This window comes from Plecotus auritus (assembly GCF_963455305.1).
Source record: "Plecotus auritus genome assembly, chromosome: 5".
Classification (NCBI taxonomy): domain Eukaryota; kingdom Metazoa; phylum Chordata; class Mammalia; order Chiroptera; family Vespertilionidae; genus Plecotus; species Plecotus auritus.
Genome location: NC_137776.1, coordinates 58423237 through 58450479, shown reverse-complemented (window position 1 = coordinate 58450479; position 27243 = coordinate 58423237). Strand labels below are relative to the sequence as shown.

The following is a 27243-nucleotide window of genomic DNA, read 5'->3' as shown; positions in this document are numbered from 1 at the left end:
GAGAGAGAGAGAGAGAGAGAGAGAGAGAGAGAGAGAGAGAGAGAAACATTGATGTGAGAGACATTGATTGGTTGCCTTCCATACTTGTCCTGACTGGGAATCGAACCCGAAACCTTTTGGTATGTGGGACAGTGCTCCAAGTGAGCTGCACTGGCCAGGGCTACAGCTAAGCATTTTGAATTAGCGTTCATATTTAAGTATTGCTTCATAGTTATGAGCATACTACTATTATGTACCTAACATTTTCCCTTCACTTTATATCCTGAGCATTTTTCATGCCATTAAGATGTCTTTATTTTTTAAAAATATATTTTTATTGATTTCAGAGAGGAAGGGAGAGGAAGAGAGATAGAAACATCAATGATAAGAGAGAATCATTGATCGGCTGCCTCCTGCACACCCCACACTGGGGATTGAACCTGCAACCTGAGCATGTTCCCTGACCGGGAATTGAACCTCCTAGTTTATAGGTCGATGCTCAACCACAGAGCCACACTGGCTGGGCAAGTCTTTATTTTAAATGACTACGTATTTCATTGCATGTCTGTTACAATCAATCATAACAAAAAATGACATAGGGATTTTAATTGGCTGCAAGTTTTAAGAATTGTGCCCAAGAAGTCAAAAAGGAAACCATTGTACCTGTAACAGGATGGGCTGAGCTGGGAGATAAGTGAAGGCTCAGGATCCCTTCTGCAAGTTCTGGGTTTTATCCTGAGTCACCTGTGGTGCACTTGGGGTGTGAGCTGGGGGAGTGTGGAGCCAGAGCTGATGAGGAAGTTAAAGCCATAGCAATGTTCAACCCAGAGATCTGTGGAGCCTGCAGTTTTTCACACTTGAGGAATGACCTACTCATCTCATTAAAAAAATTATTTTGTAAGTGGTCACACATTGAAATAGACTTTTGGTGTACAGGTCCATGGATTTTAGCACATAAATTGTGTAACCACAATTAGGATATAGAATAGTTTCAAGACTCCCCCCCCCCAAAAAAAAAAACAAAAAAAAAAAACACACACACCAAAAAACCTCTTGTGCTACACCCCTCTAGTCACATCCTCCCGTCCCTTCCACTCTTGGCAATCACCGATACTAGTATGTTTCCCGTCACTATACTTTTGCCTTTTAAAGAATGGGAATGACCGACTTACTCTACAGCATCTCAGTTGGCAGAAGTAAGGATGCTAAGTAGAAGTTACATAGACACAATTTTGACTCCTTCCTTAAGCAAGTTTGAGAGCTGTTCCAAAAAGGATGCCAGGTGAGGTGGGAAGTGCCCCATCACTAAGGGAATTCAAGCAGAGAAAGTGCCTTCTGGGATATTAGAAGGTAGGAGATACCTGCAGTGTATGGTTTATGATCTGTATCATGTATAAATGAACAATTAGTAACTAGATGAAATCTCAGTCTCTCAGAGTCACATTTAAAAAAATGAATAATAGTGTTAAAGTCTGTTTAATCTAAAGCCACCTGTTTTCAATTCTGAGCAACTCCAAAATCTGTCAGCGCTTTCATGGGCCTTCGAGTCACGAGGTCTGGTAAGGCTTTTGGCGTCCGTGTGCCTTAAAATCACATTTAAGTTACTCCCCAGTATGGGCAACAATGGTCTTGATGAGAAAACTGCCTGCATTGGGCAATGGTGATTATCTGTGCATCAGTTCTTACAATTAGCCCCCAATTCAAGAACCCTGGGTCCCAGGGGTATAGGGAGGAGCACTGGGACTGTGAAGCTGGGACAGAAAAGAAGGCACACTTCCCTCCTGCCCCATTTCTCTCCCTCAGAAGCTTGCAGATTGAATATCCATCAGCAGCTCCCCCGCTCCAAGACCATAACCCAGGGCTGTCTGGGCGGCTGCCTTAGAGCTCACAGTTGAAAACAAAATCCTCCCTCTAGTGGCTTAAGTTAAAACACCCTCTGGCCCGACAAAGGCCCAGGAGACACTCTGGAGCCATTTCACAGGGTTGAAATTCCACTGCCTGGCGGTTTATCCCACACGGAGGGATGGGCACAGGGCACTGCCACTCAGCTGTGCCAGGAATCCTCGCTGGGGCTCTGGGCACTCACCTTGCAGCCCCCACTCCCCGCTGCCATCTGGCATGGCCACCAGTGGGGGCATCAGCGTGCTCCTTGATGACTTTAGTGGTGACCTCATCACATTGCTATTTGAGGGGAAGAAACTGCCAGAATTTTCTTAAACCCTGAGCTCAGAGTTTTCCTCCCTCCTCCCTTATTTTCCAATTTTTGAAGCTTTCTGGTGGTTGGGGAAAGTGGTGCTGGTGACATGTCCATAACCTCTCCCCATGAGGGAGTGGGATCTCTTCCTTTTTGGCTATTCTAGTGCAGTGAGAATACCATCAATCAGACCTGAACCTATTTGGAGCCTCTCTCCTAGTGGACATTTAATCAGTATTTGTGAAATTCAAGAGGGGGCACTCAGGCTCCAGTGCATTTACCTGGCGCCAATGCCCATGAAGGGCATGGATGGTGGTAGTGGGGGAGGAAACAGGAATGCCAGGAACCAACTGCCAGAGCTTCCTCCCTCCCTTCCAAGCCAACTCAATTGGAGGCTGATCCCAGCCCATCTTAGACAACGGGGAAATCCTGGCTCCTGACGATGACCAAGTAGCCATGGCCTTTTAGCAGGTGTTTGTCCCCAAAGGTTCTGCACTGACTATTTCTATGGGCATCTTTCTGAACCATCATCACTTTGATTTGGTCCATCTCTTTGGCACAGAAAGGTGATCTTGAGAAAGTGCTACTAGTTTGTGTGTAAAGGTAGCCACTGGATGTCCCAGGACTCCAGCGACAGAAAGCCTTCTAAAATATGAGAACAAAAATAAGGCCAACAAAACTGAAGGCGCTTTGGTTGTTGGTCCCACGGAGGAGGCTGGGACAGAAAGTGAGGCACACTTCCCTCCTGCACAGCATCTCTCCCTCAGAAGCACTGGGTATCATCAGAGGACCCTGTGTCCTTTTCTGAGCCAGCCACTGAGTACCAGGCTTTCATGGCCCCAGCAAGGGAAGTGCTCTCAGCCCCATATATCTAGTTCATATTCAACACCACCTACATTGCAGGGAGCGTGTACAGGAATGGAGGGGATGGATATTTTTCTTGCTCATTCCTTTCACCACCAGAAGAGAAAACGAATACTGGACAGCTACGCTAAAACACTTAATCTGCCTTGGGCAGAAGGAATCAATTTCCTGTATTAAGTGCTTTCCATAAAACAAGGGTTATGGGAACGAGTTCTCTCCCCACCATGAATGCTGCACCATAGCCTCCTACTGGGAACAGCCAAGGTCACTCAGGAGGCCCACAGCCATCAAGGCATGGAAAGATCATCTTAAAAACATCTTGAAATCCTTACCTGGGGGCTTGCTTGATGGGACTCAGTTTTTATTCTGTCCTCCTTGCTGGGCAATGGCAAGCAGTGCCACAGTCAGAGGGCAGCAGGAAGGAGGAGGAGGGACAACAGAACAAAGGTGCACTTTTGCTGAGATGAAATGTGGGGAGCTAATGGTTGATGTCTCTGGTCCCTGTACACAGATTTAAATAACCCCAAAGGGCATGGAAAGGTTTTTATAATTCTTTGGAAGAAAATGTATTTCAAGTACACACCGAATCTAAAATAATTTTCAACTCACTTTCAAACCAACCTACTGAGCTCAAGGAAGGTCATCTAAAACTCTGACACACCTTTAATCTACTTAAAAAAATGGACAGGAAAAATAAAATTTCAGATGTTTTTTATTCAAAGGTTCTCAAAAGAAATAAAACAGAAAAAGCTAACAATCTGATCAAATGTACAGTTCAAAAATGTCTTTTGGCGTTTAACAACAAGTCCTAGGAAAGAAAACTACAGAGTTATCTTGAACCGGACAAATAAGTTACCACTGGCAAGTTTGTGGCACTAGTAAAACAAAATAAAAAATTAACTCTCTTGATCATATAGATATCTCTATGAAAATCTTTTTTTTTCAATCTGTACAAAAGGTCTTTCTTCATAAATTAATTTTTTTTTTATAATTTAATGGCTGTCTACTATGTGATGTTTAACTGACTTTTTTTTTTTTTTATGTACAGAGGTTATGTTTCCCAAATCTTACCCAGACGAGTATGGCACTTAGTTCAGACATTTCTAGCAGCAGATTTGCCCTCCCCTCTAACTGAACTATCAAATTTCTGTCTTAACTAATGCAAAAATATCAAGTAGTGAGAGACCCGGGTTTATAAATGTACTAGGTACACGGAGGGCACTGCGTTCAGTCTGGACTTTCACAAAGCAGTAATATTCCAGGGAGCATAGAACCAATAATACCACAACTTTAAAAAAGGAAACAAAAACAAAAACAAAAACACATTTCTCTCATGACTACGTAATTTTCAATAGAATCTACACTTCTCAGAGCAGCAAGGACTTTTGAAACTATGAAATGTCACTGACATCTAGAATCAAATACAAGCATAAAATTTAAGAACTAAAAAATACTCGAAAGAAATAACTGCTTAGCCCTAGCTCCTGAGCTAGGAGGATTTGGTCTGTGGAAACAGGGAGGGCCAGCAACCTGTCCCAGCACAAAAGAAAATAGACTCTGAGGTAGATAACTGATCACACACAGTTGACCAGACAAGTACACAGTTTTGGAAGACAACTTAATTTACCGTTGCTTTTCAAACGTATGCAATTATCTTAATAAAAGAGCTTTAATAACAGTGAATCATCTTGTAGGTACTAAAGTAGAAATAACTGTGTATTTATGAATCAGGAATTTCATAGTTTCAAAATTGTTTTTTCTTTACACTTAACACTTGTAGTGATGATGTAAAGTGTGGCACTGCTTGGATCCAAATCTTCCTTCATGCTTTTTTGTTTGTGTGTGTCCATACATCAATTAAAATTATAAAACCTAAATGCAAAGGTACAAAAAAGGCACATTCTCCTAACCGCAAACTGGTCCGGCAAAAATAAAGAGCACAGAAGATGTGATGCTGAGACAAGTTGGAGCTACTGGTTACTGGCTCTTCGGTCTTTGGTGAAGTTACCTTTAAAAGTGCCAAGTAATTTTTATTTCTCAAATTTACGTAATAGAGAGAGGAGAGAGAGAGAGCTAGTAGCCAATCATTTTGCTTCTATCCATATCTCAGCTTATGTTTGAAGATAAATCCTTACTTTTAGCTTTTGCCATTTAGTTGCAATACCAACATTTTTCTGTTTGCCAGATCTCAGGCCTAATTCGCATTCTAAAGCACTATCATTAGTATAAAGGAAGGACAAAACATTCGGGGACTCCCCTCCCCCACCCCCCACCCCCAGTCCCAACACTACCTACACTAAATCTAGAACATCAAGTTAGGTTGTTTTTTTTTTTGTTTTTTTTTCCTGAAAAAAGGCAAAAAAGACTTTACATTGCATCATACAGCAGATATCCTAAATCAGTCAAACTATCAGAGGAAACTGTTGGCATACAGCCATACAAACAATTTACCCTATTAAAAGTTCCCCAGTCAGAAAATGTGTTTCACACAAATCGTTTTTCCCTTCTTGCATTTCACTACCTTACACATTATGTGAAAAATCATTAAAAACACCTACTACATATTTAAAAAAGCCAAAATTTCAGCAACTTTTATTGACTACCTTTTAAAAGCCCTATGCTGCTGTTTTACAAGGCATAATAGACCAGCTCATTTGGTCAAAGCATTCTACATCATTAGTTTGAACTAACTTTTACTGAAACAGCTACAGCATCAAAAGAGTTAAGGCAAATTGGAATTCATAGAAAAGGATAAGACACTTCACACTACATTGAAAGAAAAACGGAAAGCGAAGAAAAGAGACACGGACGGCAACATTGAATTACAGCAACACTCGCACTGCAAGCACAGAACACCGTGGGTGAAGTCGGACTAGTGAAACGTCAGAAAGCCCATTTCATACAGCGGGAAAAAACACAAATTAAACACAAAATGAACAAAACCACAAAAATCCGGTCATGCACTTGGATAAGTCTTCATGGTCTTTGTGCATACCCAGAAAATTGAAGTTTTCTTTTTTTTCCATTTTTTCTTTTCTTTTTTTTTTTTCCTTTTTTTGCATTGTAACATTTGATAAAAATCTTTTTGTTTTTTTGTGGGTTTTTTTTGTATTTTTTTTTTTTTTTTACTAAAATAAACCTGTTCAGGGGAACAGCTACTAGATGAATTTAAGGGTTTTATGCACCTTATAGAACTTATAGCAAAAATAGTTTTAGTTGATTTCATTATAAATAACGTTTTCAAGAACCTGTGCAAAACTGTCAATAATTTCCTAAAGCACAATTGATCAGAAAAATCCATGATTGTTCAGCCTTCACACCCTTCTTCATGTAAGAACACCCTTCTGTACATCTGAAAGAGACAAATAAAAGACAAAGGCTTTTGTACATTTGACAGAACACACCACAGAGCTTTGTAATCTCTTTTTGGTTTTAAAGATAAAGGTGTTTAGAAAAGGCTGTGCTAATCCCTGGCAGTAGGCCAATAGATGCAAACTCTGGAACTGAGGGTCACTTTCTACGCTTCGAGTCCAACTTTGAGATCTGGGACCTGCAACATACTTTTGCCAGAACAATGAGAAACCCAAGTTCTATCCACTTATTTTAGTGCAATCTGCATGGTAAAGTAAAAAGGTGTGAGATTTGTGGTCCAAGTGAGAGCTGGTAATGCAACCTCTCAATCTAAGGATACTGACATTAAACTCCTAAGTCAAGATATTGCTAACCTTGCAATGCTAGATTATGCAAACTCTTGTGCTATATATCCTTGAGCTTGTGAACATTAAAGTAAGATCATTGTAAAATAAATGTGCTGTAGGACAAATTTGATGCCTGTTGTTTCCTAATGTTACACATTTTTGGGGAGAGTTAAGAAGGGAGAGAGTAGCCCTAACCGGTTTGGCTCAGTGGATAGAGCGTCGGCCTGTGGACTGAAAGGTCCCAGGTTCGATACTGGTCAAGGGCATGTACCTGGGTTGCGGGCACATCCCCAGCAGGAGGTGTGCCGGAGGCAGCTGATCAATGTTTCTCTCTCATAGATGTTTGTAACTCTCTATCCCTCTCCCTTCCTTCTCTGTAAAAAATCAATAAAATATATTTAAAAAAAAAAAAAAAAAGAAGGGAGGGAGTAAATATATATTCGACTTCAACATAAGTGCCTTTTGGAAAGAATATTTAATTGAACATCCACAAAAATCACTGCTTTGAACATTTTGATAACATTGGATTCCTTAGCCATGATCACAGCAGTGTGAGGAAATCTCAGGTACCCTAAGTACCATTTTGATAAAAGAACCATTAGATTTTTTTCTTGACCTGAGCCCTACAGTGATGGAGACCTCTCCCTCATACCTCACAGTTACTTATTGGGTTGAAAGGTATATGGAGAATGGTCATTAGACGTCTCTACAGCCACCTGCTGCTGACCACTCGCCTCCTACAACAAAGCAGAACAGATGAGACATGTGAGCAATGAGATACAAATGCTGCTACTCAGGTCTGACTGAGTCCAGCATCTTCAAAACAAGCACTCTTTAAAGTGGTTTTTTTTTTAAAAAGTGATTTTCTTAGGGTTATGTATAACTTTCAAGGTGAATTATTTCCCTAAGAAGTTCAAATATCTGGTACATCCAAAGAGCCTCCCACCCCCATATTTGAGTTGTCCTTTCAAACCAAGCTACAACTTATCAAACAAATCTCTTATCCCTTGGGGCCAGATGTGACTTGAAATTCAGTGTTTTCAGATTTTAGGATCTGAAATATGGTATGCATATGCAGTACCTCACTAAATATACACAGTGGGGGTCCAGGGCTGTACCTCACATTAACAGGTCTGCACTGGAAGATATAAATATGCACAGTAAGTGGAGAAAAAATCTGTGTCTTGCATCAGTTTGGGTTGGGTATTGCTGCAGGTCAAGTTATTTGCTAAAGTAATTACAAAGAGAATTCTTTGTTTTAGTGTTTTTTGTGTATTTCAGAATTGCAGATAAAAGATTTTGGGTTTTTGTAACTATGATTGTCAATAATTGCACAAATTTAAATCGACCAGATGCAAACAAAACAACAATCATCCCCCCCACTTCCTCCTTCCTCCTATATTCAGCCACAGTCCTAGGGCTGCTTCTGGAATTGGAACCTATGGGATCTGCTTGGAAGGTAGAATTGATTGAGTTGATGAATTTCCTTGGAATTTTAAGGGCACTTTGCTGGAAAACGCTATTTTGTCCAAGCTTAATTCAAATCTTACTTTAAATGTCAGACTTATTTCATGCCAATATTATATTAGTATCTTCCATAACAAGAACTAGAAGTTATTTAGCTATACAAACTGCCCCTATGAAAACAGCTATGTTTTGTTCCTCATCCTGTAAAAGTTTTGAAACAGCATTTTCAAGTATCTTAATTATAACTGGTTGTTTTTGCAATTATTATGATTGATAGAATCTTTGGTACTACGATTACTGACTCAGCTTTACCTAATTCGCCTGTAAGTACCATTTTACAGGAGACAAGACAGAGCCTTGGAAGGGAAATGAAACGTGTTACAAGCTTGGAAAATGTTTCTGGGAGTCTTGGGGGTGTGGCCTGGATGTCACTACACTAATTTGTATGCAGAGAATGATGATTCATAGTTAAAAATAACTCTAGGTATATGCTCCCTCTAAACTGAAATCTTTATGCAAATGTTTGACTTGATAGATTTTTCTTTGAATTTCATCTAATTTACCCATTTCTGAAACTACTCATTGCCAGAAGGGTCAGTACCAACCTCAACAGGAACTGCCGTCGTCTGCACGTGTGTGTACTGTGGCAAATAGGCTCCTTGCATAGCTGATGTTGCAGGCATGTACTGAAAAGAAGAGTGTGGTCAGGATGGGCCAGGACAAGCCATGCAAAATCCTGAACACTTGGGGAATTTTGAGGTGGGATGACAAGTATTTGGAAGTCTCAAAGAAGAAATTTAAATGGGCTCAAAATTTAATTAGTATACTAACATCAATATATCATATGAAAGGCAAAGTGAATGCTTCCTACTTTTTGAATTTATCAAAGTAAAAATCCCACCTTTCTTGGAATTTCCTAACAAAGAAGCACATGGGTGAAGATCATTAAGGTTTCTTATCCTCAATGAACATCATTAATGAGCTATTTTAAAAGCTCTCTTCTCAAAGGGGCTCATTATTTCCCAGAAGCCTCCTGAGCTTGTATCCAGAACTGTCTCCCTAAGTGAAGACCCAAGGGGTAAATGACTTACTAGATCTTTAACAGGTCACTGCAGAATAGGAAGTGGACCCTTGCTGACAGGCATCCTTTTCCAAAGGCAGGAGAGCTTTCCAGTCAACCTCATTGGAGGTGAGTGGCCCGTTTAAGCCTCCACAAGAAGCTGCTGCTAGTTTTGAGTGTAAGTGGGGAAAACACCCTAATACCCTTTGTTCTTTTAAGCCACCATAGATATGGTCTGACTTAAAAGCCCTTGGTTGTTTTATCCAAACACTACCCATATTAACCCTGGAAGTTAATCGGGCGTGATATCAGCTCAACTTCAGTGCCCAATTAAGTCACCTAGACTCTGGGGAAATAATTCAGTATAGAGATCATGATTCAATGTCCCCAAATTCCATAAAAAACATAAGTGAGGGGAAATCCCTTGTCTTTGCCACCATGTATCAACTTCATCTTTTGATTCAGGAGACCAGGTCTGCCAGAATGAATGAACAGGATTGATTACTGGGGCTGGGTGTAGTCATGTACGGGTGCTACATTCTGGTAAAGAAGAGATGCTCAGGGGACCAACTTTTAGTTCCTCAATTAATCAAGAAATATCTGAGTATTTACTATGAGGAAGGCAATGTGTGTGTGTGGAAAGGTGTCAGGAGGTCAGACATATTGTTGACATCACAGAGCATGTGACTGAGAGGGAAGACACAGGCTGCATTAATTTATACTCTTCTCTTTGCCGAGACAGATGATATTAATTTGCCACCTACTGTTCCGGTGTTGCCTAGTGACAGATGACTCATCTGCTGGGCCAGAGGGTTGATCATAGATGCGGGCTGTAGTGACATGGTGTGCTCCATTGAGGGAGTTAACACGGCACCCTGGGAAGTTGGAGACAAGAGCCATGTAAGATACATGTTATGACAAGAGGGAGAGAATTAAAATTATGTAATCACTTTTTGCAAAGGAAATGCCTATTTGTTGAGGAATGTGAAACAAAAATAACCTCCCCTCAAATTTGCAAATGGCATAAATTACCTCCTTAAACTCTTCTAAAGTGTATTTTCCTGAGACTTTTTAAGGAGCACTCACTTCATGGAAATCCCTGTATTAACCACCTCTCCCTTTACATTCCACTTAAGAACAGAAAATTCAAACTATTTTTGGCTGGCTGGGTTACAAAAGGCTTATTTTTAAAAAATACATGGCAGTGGATGATTTATATGGCCACAAAATAATATGCTATATTGAATATTATAAATACCGTGTTTTATTTAAAAAATGTTCTATATAGAGAGTCATTTGATTCAAGATCAAGATCAAGATCAAGATCACATTCTTCATTCACTCAGTATTTCCCAGCACTTTCAACTACAATTTGGGCCAGGACAGGGAAACTGATGATTCAGATATAATGAATAAACCAATTTCAGATTATTTGACTTCCTATTTTAAAATTCTGGTCATTAAAAGTAAAATATAATTTAAAAAAAACAGAGGAGAGGTGGGAAACATCACCAGTCACCCACTCTCTCTCCCCGACATCACTGTGAGCACTGCCAGGCTCCCACTGCTACCCAGACTCTAAACTTGGCATGTTTTTATAGAGTTGCAATGAAGGTACATAAACCATTTCATATCCCGGGATTCTGCTTTTCACTTAACATTCCATTACAAATATCTACCTAAACTACTGCACAACTGTCATTATCACAATTTTCAAAGATTACATAATGGTACACTGATTGCATAAACCAAAATTTAATTAATTCTATTTTTGGATTTTTACATTTTCTCTAATTTATCTTATATGATATTCTTATGGATTATATAATCCCTCCCACTTTTGCAATCATCCAATGGCCTGAGAATACAATTATTCTAACACTACAAACCTAATGTTAAGGTTTTGGCATCACTGTACGGGACATATCCACTAAATACAGTTATTTATTGATATTAGATGTACAACTGTGGGCCGAGATCAATGTGCAGGCACTTTAATTCTGGCTGCAGGCAGTCCAGATCTGGTGGGAAAGGAAATGAATCCTCAGACAGGAACCTTCTGTACACTACGGTCTCCTTAAAGATGTTCAACTGAACTATGTGCAGCTTTGGCTCTAAAAGTTGCCAAGAAAATATAGATGTGTCAGAAATAGTTTGTTGTTAATACATTGCATTAAAAAATTATGAACCAGGAGGGTCACGGTTCGATTCCTGGTCAGGGCACATGCCCCGGGTTGCAGGCTTGACCTTCAGAGTGGGGTGTGCAGGAGGCAGCTGATCAATGATATTCTCTCTCTTATCATTGATGTTTCTATCTTTCTCTTTCTCTCCCTTCCTCTCTGAAATCAATAAAAATATGTTTAAAAACTTTTTTCTTTTTAAAGGTTTAATGTGCATCATCAGAGAGTGTGTAACACAGAAATGACTCAGAAGTCCAGAATATGCTGAAGGAGTTTCCTGCTCATTTTCCCCATTCATCTGTAGGAACTACTATACCACGAAGCTCCCAAATGAAAAGTGAGTTCATTTCCAGCATTTTACAATAGGACAGCACTAAGGACCAGGGACATGGACTGCCATGAGCGTTTATGTATGTGGGGGTATAAATGTGCATACATGAGTTGGCAGGTATATATGTGGATGTATGTGTGCATATAGAAACATATGTGTGTATGTAGACACATAGCACGGAGCTTTTCTCCTGTGTTATTAACTAACCAAGTTTTATTTGCTTCTTCAAAGTCATCTCAGCAACTTTCTATTCAGAACTTATCCCTGGTCTGCTGTTTCACCCACATGATCTTACATTGCATAGTCTTTTCTAGGTGTTAGGAGAGAAATTCCTGTCTCATCTTAAGGCCAAGACTGCTCTTCCCAACCACTGATCTGTTTTTATTTTATGAGTATTGAGAGCTGTACTGCTTATCAAGATCCCATTTTGTGCCTGGCCAGTGTGGCTCAAGGGTTGAGCATTGACCTATGAACCAGGAGATCACGGCTCGAATCCCGGTCAGGGCACTGTCTTGGTTGCGGGCTCTATCCCCAGTAGGGAGCCTGCAGGAGGCAGCCAATCAAAGATTCTCTCTCATCAGTGTTTCTATCCCTCTCTACCTCTCCCTGCTTCTCTCTGAAATCAATAAAAACATATTAAAAAAAAAGATTCCTATTTTGCGTTAGTTATTAGAAAGCTTAGGGCCAAAGGTGTGGTTTTCTCATGGCAAACATGGAGGTCCAAATTGGGCATTCTTAGCCTTTTTTGTGTGCGATTTTGTTCTCCACCTTTATTTTTTCAATGTTAAAAAAGACATTGCTTTCTTAAAAATTTTTTATTGCATTTTTTTATTTTATTCATTTTTAGAGAGAGAGGAAAGGAGAAGGAGAGAGAGAGATAAATATCATGTGAGAGCAGAACATCATTCCGGCTGGCTCTTGCACGTGACCCAGCCAGGGACTGAACCCGAAACTCTGGCATGTGCTCTGACCGGGAATTGAACCTGTGACTTTTCAGTGCATGGGATGATGCCCAATCAACTGAGCCATACTGGCTATGGCTATTTTTTTCCAACTTGTTAAGCCCATGTTTTAATTCAACAATCTAGATTTTATGTATTTTTGAAAAACACATTAAAATACACTAATAAGGTGAAGGATAACTTACTCAACTAAAAGAAATATATTGTATACATAAGTGCAACAAATGATCATGTCACTAAAGAAATCACATTTATTTACCAAAGAAGGTGTTACTACTTTTGTATTTATAGTTTCTGTGGAGAGGCTAAGAAACTCCAATAAAAATCTCTAGATCAAGTTTGAACAATCTATATTTGCATTAAATAGAATGTAAAAAATGAGGGTTTCATCGCAAGTGCTGCTAAAAATTAGCAATAAAAACAACACCCTTACAACTTAAAAAAATTTAAGAAGTGAAAAAGGTAAAGAAAAACAAAAAAAAATTTAAAAAGTAAAAAACTCAATTTAATGATCTCCTACAGAACTGGTAGGAGGAAGAAAATGGTGCCCTGTCTCTAATACGATGTATTTTATGTTCTGACAGACTGCAAATTTAACTTGTTAACTACCAACCTGTTTTAAGACAAAGGTGAGTGAGAGTTTTATAATGAGCTTATACATTCACATATTACATGCTTAAAATCCCCCAGAGAATGGTTTTAACATATACATGGTTTACTTTCAAAGCACAAAGCCATTATGATGAAAACTTACCGGGTGCTGAAGGATATATGGTTGAGGTTGCATCCAAGAAGGACTTTGCACCTGGAAAAGGGAGGATTTTGAAAGAAACATTGATTTCCATTGGAATGCTACCTATTTCTCTAGAACTCTTTTAATCATGTTAAAATCTACAGAAGGAAATTAAGGAAACAATACTATCAATGATTAAAAAGATTATTAAGGCAGTTAGAGTTCTTGGCAAACTGGTCACTCTGAATAGGATGAAATGATTATTTAAAACAAAATTCCATTTGCCCACTTAACAAGTATTTCCTGAGGTGTATGAGTATCAGGCACCAAAAAAGAAAAAAGGTGATAAGACATGGGCCCCACCCTCAAGAAATTTGCTGTCTAAAGGAAGGGAGATAAACAAGTAAAGAACTCCAATCAATAGTGAAAAGTGCTATCATCAAAGTATGAACTAGATGCTTCAGGAATACAGATGAATGAGAATTAATTCCAGCACATCTTATTAGAAACTAACTCATAAAGTATGTGCTTATTTAAAAAGAATAATCAAATTTAATCCCTCTTGGATCCCAGGACATTCATTAGGTTTTAGAAATCTTTTTTGGTAATCAACAATTTCTAGCTAGTGTGGAAAATAATCTGAAATTCAGATTTAGAAAATGAAACTTCAGCAACTAGATCTTGACATCGACAGTCACAAGGGCATCCACACAGTAGACCCTCTTGGATTGAGAAATAAGATGTGAGAGTCAGGTTTCATGGCAGAAAAGAAAGCAGTCTGCCGTTCAAGAGAAAAAAAAAACAACAAAAAACAAAAACAAAAGTAAAAACAGTCCATTTCTTGATGCCCAGAACTTTCCTGAGACTATGTAATTTTTAGAGTACGTTTCAGTCTATAATTCTTAACAACAAATCCCTCCTGTGTCTTATCCCCTGCTGCTAACTTCAGAGGTTCTATAGAGAGGATACGAGGGGAGAGTCATGGGGGAAGAATGTATTAGGAATTACCTTGATAGCAGAGCCCCGATACTTGTTTTCTCTGGTTTCCTTTGCCACCTAAGGCAGATCAAAGTTAAGTGCTTCTGCCTTGTTAACATTTCAGTTATCTGGACTGCAGCCTTTCCCCATCAGGGTATTGATGGTTTCTTGTGGATGCCAATTTCTCAAATCCAATTGTATAAGCATATGGTGGTTTAGTGGAGAAAGGCCCACTCCAACACGAGTACAAGGCCTTCACTGAATAAATCACGGGGAGGCGAGCAGCTCCATAGAGACCCCAATTTGGGACAGATGCTCCCATTTTTTAAATATGCTTCAGTGGTCTTGATAATCTAATATAGCATAATGGGGTTAGGGAGCTATGACATCTAACCCAATTTTCTTTTTTAAGCAGCAAATCAGCTGCTGCCAATGACTAGTCCTCATTTTCCCCTAACTATAAAATGGGAATAATAATCTATGTTCTATGATTTTTCTTTTCTTTTTACCCTTGATTCTTTACCCTTGTTTAGGTCATGGAGCCCACTGAAAAACTGATGAAAGATTCAGACCTCTTCTCCCCTCCCACCCCCCAACTAACTGCATACACACAAGCAATATTTTGCAAACAATTTAAGGGAATCACAGAAAGACCACTTAAAGCTCATCTGCTGACCCTACCAGGCCCCTGAACTGATGGGGTTAACAATCAGTCTCTGAGGTTATGGCACTGAGTGTTAAGGCAAATGAAAAAAATTCCACACGTATCTTAGGAAAACACAGAATGCCTAAGGAAAAAAAAATTAGGCCTTTGAAATGAAATGTTGTTTCTAGTTAGGCATATCAAATTTATTACAAACACTAGTCTCCTGATTTTTTAATTCTATGAAACAGTTCTGTGGGCAAAATGTTCAATGCTTTTATAGAAAAGAGGTGGTGGGAGATGCATTAAGAATTATATCTACAGCAGTACACATTCAAATTAATATGCATAATCTTTCATTCGCCTGAGAATAAGCTTACTTGTGCCTATTTTTAGTAATATCCATAAATGGCAGAGGGTTCCAAGTTCAGATAGTTAAGAGAAGACTACCTTTCAATATCGAAATTGTTAATTAGGGAATTGTTAATAATTAGGGAAAATGCATTAGAGCAGATCTGAGTTTTACATAGGCAAAGAAAACATAGAAATCTTAAATTCAAAATAATTAGAGAGGCATTAAATGAGTGAATATTTTGTCCAGCAGATTGAAACACCAGCATAGGTAACATAACAACCCAGAGAGATAAAAGAAAAAATAAGAGACAATTCAGGGAAAGGAGGAGGAAAGAACCTAAAAGCTGAGGGAGGCTGTGAATGCGATTTTAAAATTTCAGTTTTAGTGCATTTGATCACTATTCTTTGTTATTCAAAGCGACTTTTATGTTTTTAAACAAAACCACCTTTATGATATTGCTTATGCTGACCAATCTATTATTTTTAAAAAAGTATAATGAATTTATTCTCATCAGCCAGCTAAACCTGCACATTAATAATGATGATAACCATTACTAACATTTATTGATTGCTAATGATATGCCAGGATAATGTGCTAAGCTCTATACATAGTCTCATCTAGTTCTTATGACAAGCCTATGAGATAGAATCTATTATTATCCCCATTTTAAAGATGAGGAAACTGAGGCTTACAGAAGCAAAATAAACAGTTATTAGATACTACAACCCCCTAACGCCAGAAACCAGGACTACAACATCTCATTCCATTGTTTTAAAAACAAGAATACACAAGAGTTTAGTTTAGTCATACAGGATCTCAACAGTCAACAAAAGAGAATTATATCCCTACATGTCTGTAATAGAACTCCATTATAATGTTCCTATCTGGGCCAATGCGGCAACCCTATTAGAGGCATTCTGCTAAAGAGAAATTGTATGTACACACTGGGTTCACGAAGAACAGAAGCTAACCCTGCAATAAAACCAAATCAGTATTATAACGAGGTGCTTAATGAGATCTTGGTTGTAAGTTGGGAATTTATTTAAAATAAAGCCTTCTCACAGAAATAACTTAAACAGGGAGTGACCTCCTTTTTTTTTTTTTTTTTTGCCTACAATTTCACTGTATTGCTCATTTAATGTTACCCGATAGAGACACATCTTTATTAGCATGTTTACTTGCTATTTTGTTAGCTCCTGCTGATGAAGAAACAAAGGCAAGTGTGCACACCTATTCGATATTTCGCCTGAAGGCAATTCTCTTCAAGCTTTAATTTCTGGGACATGTGATGTCCAACAGCAGGGCTCCCAGTGGAGGAAGTACTGGGGTTCATCCCAATTTTAAAATGCTAAGATTTCAAGGACTGACAACTGGAAACCATTTTCCCATTTTACATTCTCTTATACATAAAAAGCAAATCACTCTGTCAAGTAAAAAGCAGCTTATTCTAAATCGGTATCCAAGCTACATAATATTTGACTTAAATTGCATTATAAATGTTCAAAATTTTAAGACACAAAAAATGTAGCAAGTTTCTGTACTCTTGATGAATCCTAATGGTACAAACCTGGTAGGCAGATACAGGAGACGCAAGATAGGGTGCAATAGAAGTTTGAGTGATCATTCGGTTTGTAGCAATACTGTATGGTGAAGGGTAAAATCTAGAACAAATACAAAAGCCTTTATTAAGTAATCCTTTAAACAGAGTATTTCACGGAACAAACGTCTGATATTTTCCACCTTTACATTTTCCCTCAAGCCATTATGTATTTATCTTAATGACATACCCGTTCTGTATAGCAGCTGTGGTTGGGTCGTAAGTAAGTGTCATTCCAGCCTATGGGAATGAAAAGAAAGAGAAACATCTGCAAAGGCACAATTAAAAAATTCCATTTCTTAGTCAGGACAACATGAAACAGCGATGGTTTAATAGCATTTGATAAAAGTAGGAGTTTGTTAGCAAACCCCACAGTTATAAACTCAACATGAGAATTAAAGCTCTAGATCTGCACTGTCCCACATAGTAACCAATAGTCACTCGCAGTTATTTAAAGTTAAATAAAAAATTGAGTCCCTCCGGCATCCAAGCTACATTTCAAGTGTTCAAATAGCTACACATGGCTAGTGGTTATCATTGGTCATATTCCAGAACATTTATTTCTACTGGATGGCATTTCCCTAGAAATTCTTGAACCAGTATGTTACTTTAAAAAAACAAACAATTCATTGAAAATGTACATAGAGAAATGGAGGCCCAACATCTTAATTAAGGGATTGAACTTTCTTTTTTGTTAAATAAAGAACATTATTCAAAAGAATTAGGCAAAAAAAAGAAAATCCCTCAATGACAAACATACTATTTATTTTAATAATGTTATTTAGAATGACTTCTGAATAGTTATAACTGTAAACCTCTCTCAGAATCCATGGCATTTGAAGTGCTCTTTTACTTGATATGTAGTGAACATAGCTGTTTCCACCATCTATCTGTCCATCTAGCGAATCGCCCCTCTCTTAGCACCATTTCCACTGGGAAAGTTTTAATTCGACATTATGCGGATTATGACACCTATTCCAGGAGTGTGGTGGCCAAGTTCAGATGATGCTTGTGTAACTAGTCACAGGCTCTCACAATCATACACCCACACTAAAGTTTTAGGAAAGAACTTACAAGTCTCACCTCTCCTTCTCTATGCCATGGTCTTCCATTGGGGATGTATTTGTTGGGGTTCTGTCTCTTCTTCTGTCCTCCATCCGCAAACTTACACAACAAAGGTTCTGTTGGAGCTGAATACACAGGGAGAAACAATATGAAACCAAACTTGTGTGTGTGTGTATACGAAAGACAATGTGACTGAATTGCTTCTTTAACAGCAGCAGTGTGAGTGCTGTAAGGGAACTAAGAGAACACTTTAAGGAAAAAGTTTGCTCAGACCCTTATAAGATTATCCACTGGTGACAAATATATTAATTATTATTTTCAAACCAGAGTGTAATGAGAACACCTAAACAGCAATTCTGAGGATGCGTAAGAATCATTTGATTCACTTCTGCCACTTCTTTAAGTGTAGATACACTTTTTGAAAGTTTGGGGCCTCAATAATTCCACCTCTATAAACCTCTAAGTGTAAACATGGTTATGTCCATCCGCTCCTCCCCACCTTAAAAAGGCTCCCTTAATTCCTCAGAGAGGCCTTCACTTCCCCAGAAGAAACATGTTCCCCCTTTGACCCCTCACATGTATTTTTATTCATCCTGTTTATAACTACTGGCGAGTGTGTTGATTTGTTTGGTGTCTATTTCCCTCAAGAGTGTAAGCTCCACGGGGGCAGTGACATCTGTTCTGTTCGTCGCTGTATCCCCAGAGCCTCAGGGTCTGGCATGTTATGGGTGCTTATTACATCTTGGTTCAGTCAATGCATTTGTTTGGTTTTGGGATACAGCATTGAAGATAGCTGTTGGGAGAAAACTGAAACCCCGTGAACACCTTATTTCAAGGTTTTCCTATGCCTTTAATCATCCCACTCAGTGTTGCTTTACTCTATGTCCACATCATAAGATGACCCAAAGAACTCAAGAACACAGGAAAGCAAAGGATGCAGGGATACATACACATGAGCTAAAAAGACAGAGGAGAGAGAGAGAGAGAGAGGGAGGGAGGGAGGGAGGGAGGGAGGGAGAGAGACAGAGAGAGAGAGAGAGAGAGAGAGAGAGAGAGAGGAAGAGAGAGAGAGAGAGAGAGAGAGAGAGAGAGAGAGAGAGAGAGAGAGAGAGAGAGAGGAGAAAAAAAGGGCGACGGCAGAGCTGGCCACCGTGACTTTTCTCTGCCTTTCTAGAATGGAAACAGCAGTGTATTCCTGAAAACGGTGCATGTTTCTGTGTGTTTCTCCTTAAGGCAATAAAGGCAATCACACCTTCCTGTCTGGCTCTCACATTCCATCCTTTGTCTACTACAGAACTGTGATTACTACTTTCAAGTTATGTCTCAAAGTTAAATAACCATGAAGAGAAAAATATTACTTGTGGAAAATTTACTCCTTTCTCCTTTGCCTCTTATTATCCTAATTCATCTCTCATTTTATATCACTATTACCCACCCACTAATGACAGGGTTGGAAGCAATAGTGTCTTTCAACACTTCTCTGCCAAAATACAAAACACAACACAGAATCCAACTGTAATTCCTTCTTGGGGGCTGTCTAGGCTATAGTTTGGCACGATCTCCTCCTCTCCCCCGTGAGGCCCACTCCACAGGATGTGCGGGAATGTGAGCTCACTTCTGAATGACAACTGTGCTGTGGGTACTAGGAGGTGAGAGCAACACCATGAGGCATCTGGTGAGAATCCAGGGAGCCTTGGCCCTACCTTTCACAAAGGGGTCCTTTGTTTTCCTTCTGACTTCTACCACACCCCAACTCCCCCAGGCTCACCTGAACAAGGAACTTCCATGTAAGGCAAACTGGGTGTGATGGAAGATGGACTGGGGCCAAATCCTAGACAGTAGATGAGCTACTCTCTTTAGTCTTTTCAAAAAAAAGAGAAAAGAAAATATTGGCTTTTAAAGTACATGGTTGCAATGAAGCAAGAGAGCTTTCCAATCACTGATGGTGCTTTTAGTTCTACAACTGGGCCATATAGGGGCAGATGGAAACTACTAGGGCCAAGAGAACACAGACGTTCAAAGCAAAGGATGGGATAAAAAGCAAACCCTGCTGAGATGAGAGTGTCTGTGGCTTCAAATGTCTCACCTTGACTTCTAAGGACAAATCAAGAACTTAAACAAAAGAAGCAAAATCTCACTCTCCACAGATCTGGAAAGGTCCTTATGGCCCTAAATGTTTTCTCCAGTGACATCTGAGGTTTTAGGATTCTGCTTTCCCATAACCTTGGAGGGCAGGAGAGAGATAATAAATTCTGTGGTTGTTGGCACTTTGTGCAACCTCATGTTAAGAGGATGCTTTTATCTAGAGGCATTATAAAGACTAGCTCCTGGACGGAAATTTAACTAAAAAAAAAAAAAGTTTGCTTGGCATGGAGAATAATACAAACGAACCATTTTCTTCCATTAGCATCATTTCTTGTAGAGAAAGAAGGGGACCAGTTGGACTCATCGGTAAGTTCACTACAGGCTGCTTAAGCAGGTAGGTGTGAATGAAAACAGTTGGTAGCAATCCCTGGCGAGTGCTGAAACGCCACATTTGTTCAAAGGCCAAGCACCTGTCTGTGGTCAGGTGCTTCCAACACATTTCTATTCATCTAGAGTACCCTCTGTCAAAAAAACAAAATAATCTCAGGCAACAATAAAGTCTGCTAAAAACATATAGGAGTGCCCAGCAATATCAAATCAAATTCTAATGGCTTCTTTCCTCTATTAAAAGTCCCTCTGGTCTGTTTAGCAGGTGAAATTTTTTTTTAGTGCCCACTAAGTTTAAGGTACAGTGTTAAGAACTAGGGATACAGTGGTGGGTAAAATAGGCTTGCAGTCTAATGGGGATGAGAGTGTACCCAACCTTATGGAAACCCATTTACCATTTATGACACAGAGTGCTGTTTTCAGAAGTTATTTTTAATAAAAATGCCACCCAGAAGCGATATACTTGATACAGGAACAGCTCCAGTTATTCTTTTTTAAAAAACTATGTTTTTACTGATTTTAGAGAAAGAGGAAGGGAGGGATAGGACAGAAACATTGATCAGCTGCTTCCTGCACACCGCCTACTGGAGACTGAGTCCTCAACCTGGGCATGTGTCCTGACCAGGAATTGAACCAGTTGACCCCAGCACGGGACAACCCTCAACCAACTGAGCCATATCTGACGGGTGCTCCAGTTCTTTTACAGCTGGTGCTCCCTGCGCTTGAATGACATTATGAGAAGCAGCTTAACTCTGTAAATCCTTGATGTCTTATTCATTACGAAGAGTGTACCAGGTGCTCCAGGAAAGCAACCACGTGAAAATTTCTTTAAGACACTAATGCTGTCATTAAGCCGAGTAAGGGTTAGATGATTTCAGTTAGAGTTTTGAAATGAAAAACAGACACACACCCAAATCTATCATGATCCACTTGTTCTTAAGTGTATGTAAGCTTGTTTCAAAATGAGAGATTCTTATTTGACTGGCATATCCTGTGGCTAATTCCAAACCAGGGAATAGTTTTTAATTTGCTTGTTTTTTTGGAGCCTAATACACAGGTTCCAGGTATAAGATTGGGAGACACTATGCTATGTCAGTTTGTTCTACAGACCGGTCCTTCAGGTGGCCTCTGATTGCTCTTTATTGAAGGGAAATATTGAGGAGGGCTGGCATGCAGAAAAGGAAGTGCCATGAATACCAGTGTATGACTGTGACTAATAGGGAAATTTGGGTATATTATGTTAAAAAAGTTAGTATGAGCTGTCAACCCATAACTTCTTTATGGTCTCCTTTCTAGATTAGCATCTCTTTACCTTGATGCATAAAAAATAATTGTAGAAAGTTCTAACAAATGATTTATGATTTTAGATGTATTCCTGTGTTAAGGTGATATAAAAAAGATAAAAAGTTGCCCCTAATCAATTTATTTTACCAGATTGTGTACCTCAGATTTTACCCCAATCAACAGTCTGTAAAATATAAACTGCCCTAGACAGAAGCGTTTCCATCAGTGTGGAACACTAACCCACTCTTCCTTTCTGATAAAGTGAACTACTTTCAAAATCTTCCTTTAAAAATTTCAACCTAAGCAACCCTTTTTTTTTTTTTTTTTTTTTTGTGAGATCTTTCAGGTCAGATTCTCTTCTTAGTAACCAAGACAGAAAAGTTACTTGCTTGTTCATCAGAACCAACAGGAACATGTACCTCCAAAAGTTTAACTACTGTCACATAACCTTCAGCAGGCAATGCCACACAGGCAAACACTGACCTGACCTTTTCTGGCCCCTCTCTCAAGAGCCACCTAGGGCAGTGGTCCGCAAACTGAGGCTGTTGTGGCTCACGAGCCACGGTTTGCCGCTCTGTTGACTAATGAGTTTGCCGATCACTGCTAAGGAATTACTTTGACTTCAGGTTAAAGACATTAGTACATTATTAAAATGTTTTTTAAGTGTTTTTCCCTAAGGCGTGGGTAACTGCATTCCTGGATTCTCCAACATGCCCTCAACAGGGCTTTGCAAGAGGGATGATCTACAAATGTCTGACTGTGGGGCACTCCCATACCTCCCCTAAAGGATGATGAGCCATCTGGGTGATCCCCAGGATGACTCACTGCACATCTCCACCAAGCGGTTTCCTTATCTCTCTTTTGAAGCTCAAACTCTGCAATGATTTATGCTCCAATATCTTCCTTTGATACCCACACTAAAAGCCGCTTTAAATGCCTGCTCTGACTAAGCACCAAGCTTCTGATTGCCCTCCTGGAAGTCCTCACATCTCTAAGTGCTCGGAGGACTCAAAACTGTGGTTTGTAACAGAGCGGACCTTTTTTTCACTGAGTTCTAACAGCTGGAGAAATGGCTACGTCCAAATGCCCCTTTTCCTAGGTATGTAGCATTTTATCCCAATCAGCATTCTATAAAACACCAACAGCCCTCGATAGAAGCTTTTCCATCAGTTGTAGGAAACTAGCCAACTCAGCAACTGCAATTAGCTTTCTTCCTGATGCTGGTGCCTACTTTCAAAATTCCTCAACTAACAACATGCAAGGAACTATCTGGGACTTTTCTTTTAAAAACTCAACCTAAGGATCTAATAAAAATGACTGTTCATTTTTTTCCAGGGTGTGCGTGCCAACGACATCCCTTCCAGTTTTAGCCCCTGGTTTCTAACCAAATCCTGCTGCCCCGCTCACTCACGACTCAGAGCTACAGAGTCTACAGATGCCCATCCTTCCACACCTCTCCTTTCCTGCCTTTATATAGTGCTTCCATCTCCCACTTAGCTTTACCTGGCAGTGAAATAATAATTCAACAATGTTAAAGTAAGGTTAAGTAAAAAACAAAAATGTAATCCTTTCCCATCACTCTAACATAAATATTTTACTATTCTATGTGTACTACTTTTCTAAGTCTGTATTTATTTTTTCACATTTGCAATGTTTAGGTCCTTTTCTTCCACCATTTCCATTGTGGACCTTTCGCTACCTTTTTAGAGAATAATTAATAAATGGCTACATAATGTGCTATTTGAAAAGGGACTGCATATAGTTTCTCTGTTGTTATAATACTGTGTGAACATCTCTGTGTGTGTATAATTTATCTCCCCAATCTCAGTGCCAACGGCCATACTGGTGGTCAGATTGTATGGTGGTTGGAACACTAGCTCTGGATTAGTCTCCCTGGGGTTTGCACTGACTAGCTGGTGACTCTGTGCAAGTTATTTAATATTTCTGGTTTCATAATCTATGAAATGGGGAGAGTAGCAGTACTTATTTCAAATGATTGTTACCATTAACATATACAGTGCTTTGGCCCTCAATGCATATCAGCTATTATTATTACTGCTACGATAACAGGAGGAGCTCAGATTTTAATAATGGTTCCCCCTCTTGCCTTTGAATTACTAAGGTAACACTTCTCAGGAGAGGGACTGGGTTCAGAAGTTAGACGCTGGTGTGTTTTCCATTGAGATTTCATTCTGTGGGATTTAACAAGCTGGCGAGGTGCTGCCTTAGCTCCACACAGAATGGAAGGAGTGCTCGAGCTGTAGCTAAGGATGCAGTTACTGGCAAATGTTCTTTAGAAAAGAGTTTCATAGTAACATCTATATCCTCCACCCAAGATCCTTATGCTTTAATAACATTTTTCTCCATTTCTTATTGTTCCTCCCTGGGACAACTTGATAGCAAAAAGGTGAAAAACTGATTCGAGGAATCTGTTGCAGGCTGGGTGTGATTAATGGTGACAATGAAGCCAGCCCCATCATAAGCCTGGCATAACAATCCATCAAACATCTTCAGCTAAAACACTGGCACCTTTCCAGCTGTGGTCCCTTGTCACTTTTTAAAAACTGGGCTTTCCTGCCTTGGAATTTTAGATCTGCAAGAGGGCGCTCAGCCCACGGCCACCCAGCACGCTGGCTCTTGTGGCAGTGACTGCTCAGAAGAGTGCAGCTTGGAGAGCACAGCACACCAGTGCGTGCGTGCATTTACACTGCTCTACTGCGCACATGGGGTGAGGGACGTGTGAGCAGATTCCCGTCTCAAAGGGGTGATCACAGTGTCCTCAAAGGACTAGGAGTTCGCACATGGCTTTGTCCTACAACTGCCAAAACTTTGTGTGTGTTTTTTACCGAGTAAAACAATGCTTAAGACAAACATTCAGAGAACAAAATGGGCAATAAAAACCCTTGAGGGATGTCCAGTCTTTTTACTACAGTCGTAATTTTTCTTCCAAACATTACTTTTCTGCCTCCTGGCTTAGGACAATGCCCTAACACTATCACCTAGACATACAGTTATGAAATGTGGTCAGAGCTGTTTTTAAGCCCTGCTGGGCACACACCCAATCAGAAAAGTCAGGGTAACATAGAAAGCAGACGTAAAACAGTCTTTGGATGGAGTGGGCCAGCAGTCACACACGTACTTCACTGAAGTTCCTCCATGACGCAGACAAAGCTTGGGCGACGTGGCGGAATGATCTAGCACAATACTGAGACTCGAGCCAGCACTCCCATACCCAGTGACTGCACACAGCTTATTTTTAACTTTCTGCCCTTAGCACACAGAAACCTATTCAGACTCCATTAATGTCATGGAAAGGTCCAGAAAGAGAGATGGTGGTCACACTGCCTCCTGCAGCACTGAACTCATGTGTGGCCGTTGTTCTTATGAACGTGTGTCGCCCACAGAGGCAAAAATAGTAGGTACAGGGCAGGCAGCTTGAGGAGAGCTTGGGCAATAGGCCATGTGCATTAGCTTCTCAGAGACTGTGCTTTCTGCTAGGAAGGTACTGGAAGAGGAGTCTTTAGACACGTCTCTGAATCATGGCCATGAGTGACAGTGTTTTTGACTTGGGGATGTCTCCTAATTTGGACATCAGTTCTATCCAAGTAAAACCCTTCACCCATTGTTTCTTCTTGTTAATCACACCCGAGGATATTTTTTCCATTAATTTTTAGAGAGAGTGGAAGGGAGGCAGGAGGGGGAGAAACATCGACGTGAGAGAAACACATCCACTGGTTGCCTCCCACACATGCCCTGATAGGGGCTGAGGATCGAACCTGCAACCCAGGTACCTGCCGTTGACCGGGAATTGAACCGACGACCCTTTGGTCTGAGGGCTGACACTCGTAACCACTGACAAAACTGGCCAGGACCCCTTGTTTCTGATGCTCACTTTGTGGGAAACCGCCACCATGCTAATGGCCCAAAATGATAGAATACCGTATTTATCAAGTAAGTATTAAGTAGTTATTTCAAACCTCTACGGAATTTACCTAGATTTTCTCACAAAGAAGTCGTTGGTTCTTTCACCCTGGCTGGGGACATTTTCGGTAAATCTGACTTCCTGGAAACCAGCTGCACTCAATACCACAATAAATCCAAATAAAGGATGAGGCTTCAACATTTTCAGGGAAAATTCGAGACTGGGTGGGGAAGGATAGAAGAAAAGTCCTCAAGAGCAATTGTTTTTGGTAATGTAGATTTAAAGAAGAACGTGCTATAAAAAAATGATAAAGCCTCTTTGAAAATATGGTAACATCAGACACAAAGGCTCCAGATTTTTAAAAACCAATTTCAGAATACAGATCACATTAAATTCGTGACGTGGATTTTTACAGAACTGTAAGCATGTACTGTGTTATGTAGCATGCCCCAGGCCAGGGTGGGGTATGTCTGGCACGGGGAACCCAGCCACACCATTCTGGGATGAACAGTGTGTTGGCAGAAGGATGGGAAGCATAGGCGATATGACAACTCATGTGTATAGTCAACTTCCTCCTGCTTAGCCATCTACAGACTTTCTTAAGAATGTCAGTCAAGATGAGTTCACTGTACAGTTTGCTAATTTTCATAAAGTGTCTTTTGGGAACTGTGTCGAACATGGGTTTCTTTTCTGTACTTGGCTCCAATGTCACAGGCAGCCTGCCAGCCATGCAAGAACCTAGGTACTCTGACAGAAGCCATCCGGGTAATTCTGCTTCTGCTGGCTAAACAACTCGCATCATTAAATAAACCACCCTCTGACCATATTTATGAAATGTTATGTCTGCCTAGCAATGAGCCTACATTATTTAAAGATTAAAGTGAAGGCTCACTCAATGTACCCTTGCCTGCCAATATGCTTGTTTTCAGCTGGTCCTACTGAAAATAATGTGCCCTCCATGGAGCAACCCATGCTTTGGAGTAGCCACTCAGGTAATCGCAGGGAGAGAGCAGCACCTGAATGAACAGACTGGGTGTCGAAGAGAATTCTCATTTTTCTATATACAAAAAAAAGAGGGGGAGCGATACAGTCAAATTGAAAAGGGTCTCAAATTCTGTTGTGGGTTCTCAAATCCACTGGGGACTTGTTTTTGGGAAAAGCTGAGTTCATTGGGACAGTGTGCTTTCCAAGTTCTACAGTGTGCGTTTCAAACCGCTGCCGAAATGTAGTTCAGCCTTGTTTATATGCAGAAGGGTATCCCAAAAGGCCCTCAAAAGAGCCATGACTATTGTGATGAGCTCCACAGGTTAGACCCACTTGGTAACCTACACAGTTACAGGGTGATGCACAGGCTTCCTGGGCCTGGCACAGAAGCAAACCTAACACACAGCCCCTGCAGCCAAGGAACCTGCAGTCTAGTTGGGAACCAAGACCAACACACAGGGAAGATCATTCAACA

General features: G+C 40.1%; 1 protein-coding gene across 17 annotated transcripts in view; it reads right to left on the bottom strand.

Moving 5' to 3' along the window:
- Positions 1-5382: 5382 nt before the first annotated feature.
- The window catches only part of RBMS1 (RNA binding motif single stranded interacting protein 1), a 225774-nt gene continuing 203913 nt past the window's right edge, over positions 5383-27243 (bottom strand). For 4 of the 17 annotated variants that reach the window (XM_080671295.1, XM_080671296.1, XM_080671297.1 and 1 more), the window contains exons 7-15: positions 18125-18231; positions 17232-17281; positions 17012-17105; positions 14477-14524; positions 13490-13540; positions 10027-10137; positions 8808-8888; positions 7388-7472; positions 5383-6389 (exon numbers count right to left, since the gene is read on the bottom strand). In XM_080671295.1, the coding sequence (XP_080527421.1) occupies positions 7395-7472; positions 8808-8888; positions 10027-10137; positions 13490-13540; positions 14477-14524; positions 17012-17105; positions 17232-17281; positions 18125-18231 (620 nt within the window). In that variant the 3' untranslated portion in view covers positions 5383-6389; positions 7388-7394. Of the gene's footprint in view, positions 6390-7387; positions 7473-8807; positions 8889-10026; positions 10138-13489; positions 13541-14476; positions 14525-17011; positions 17106-17231; positions 17282-18115; positions 18232-27243 lie in introns of all 17 variants that reach the window. The other 13 variants (XM_080671287.1, XM_080671302.1, XM_080671288.1 and 10 more) reach the window with 5 other exon arrangements.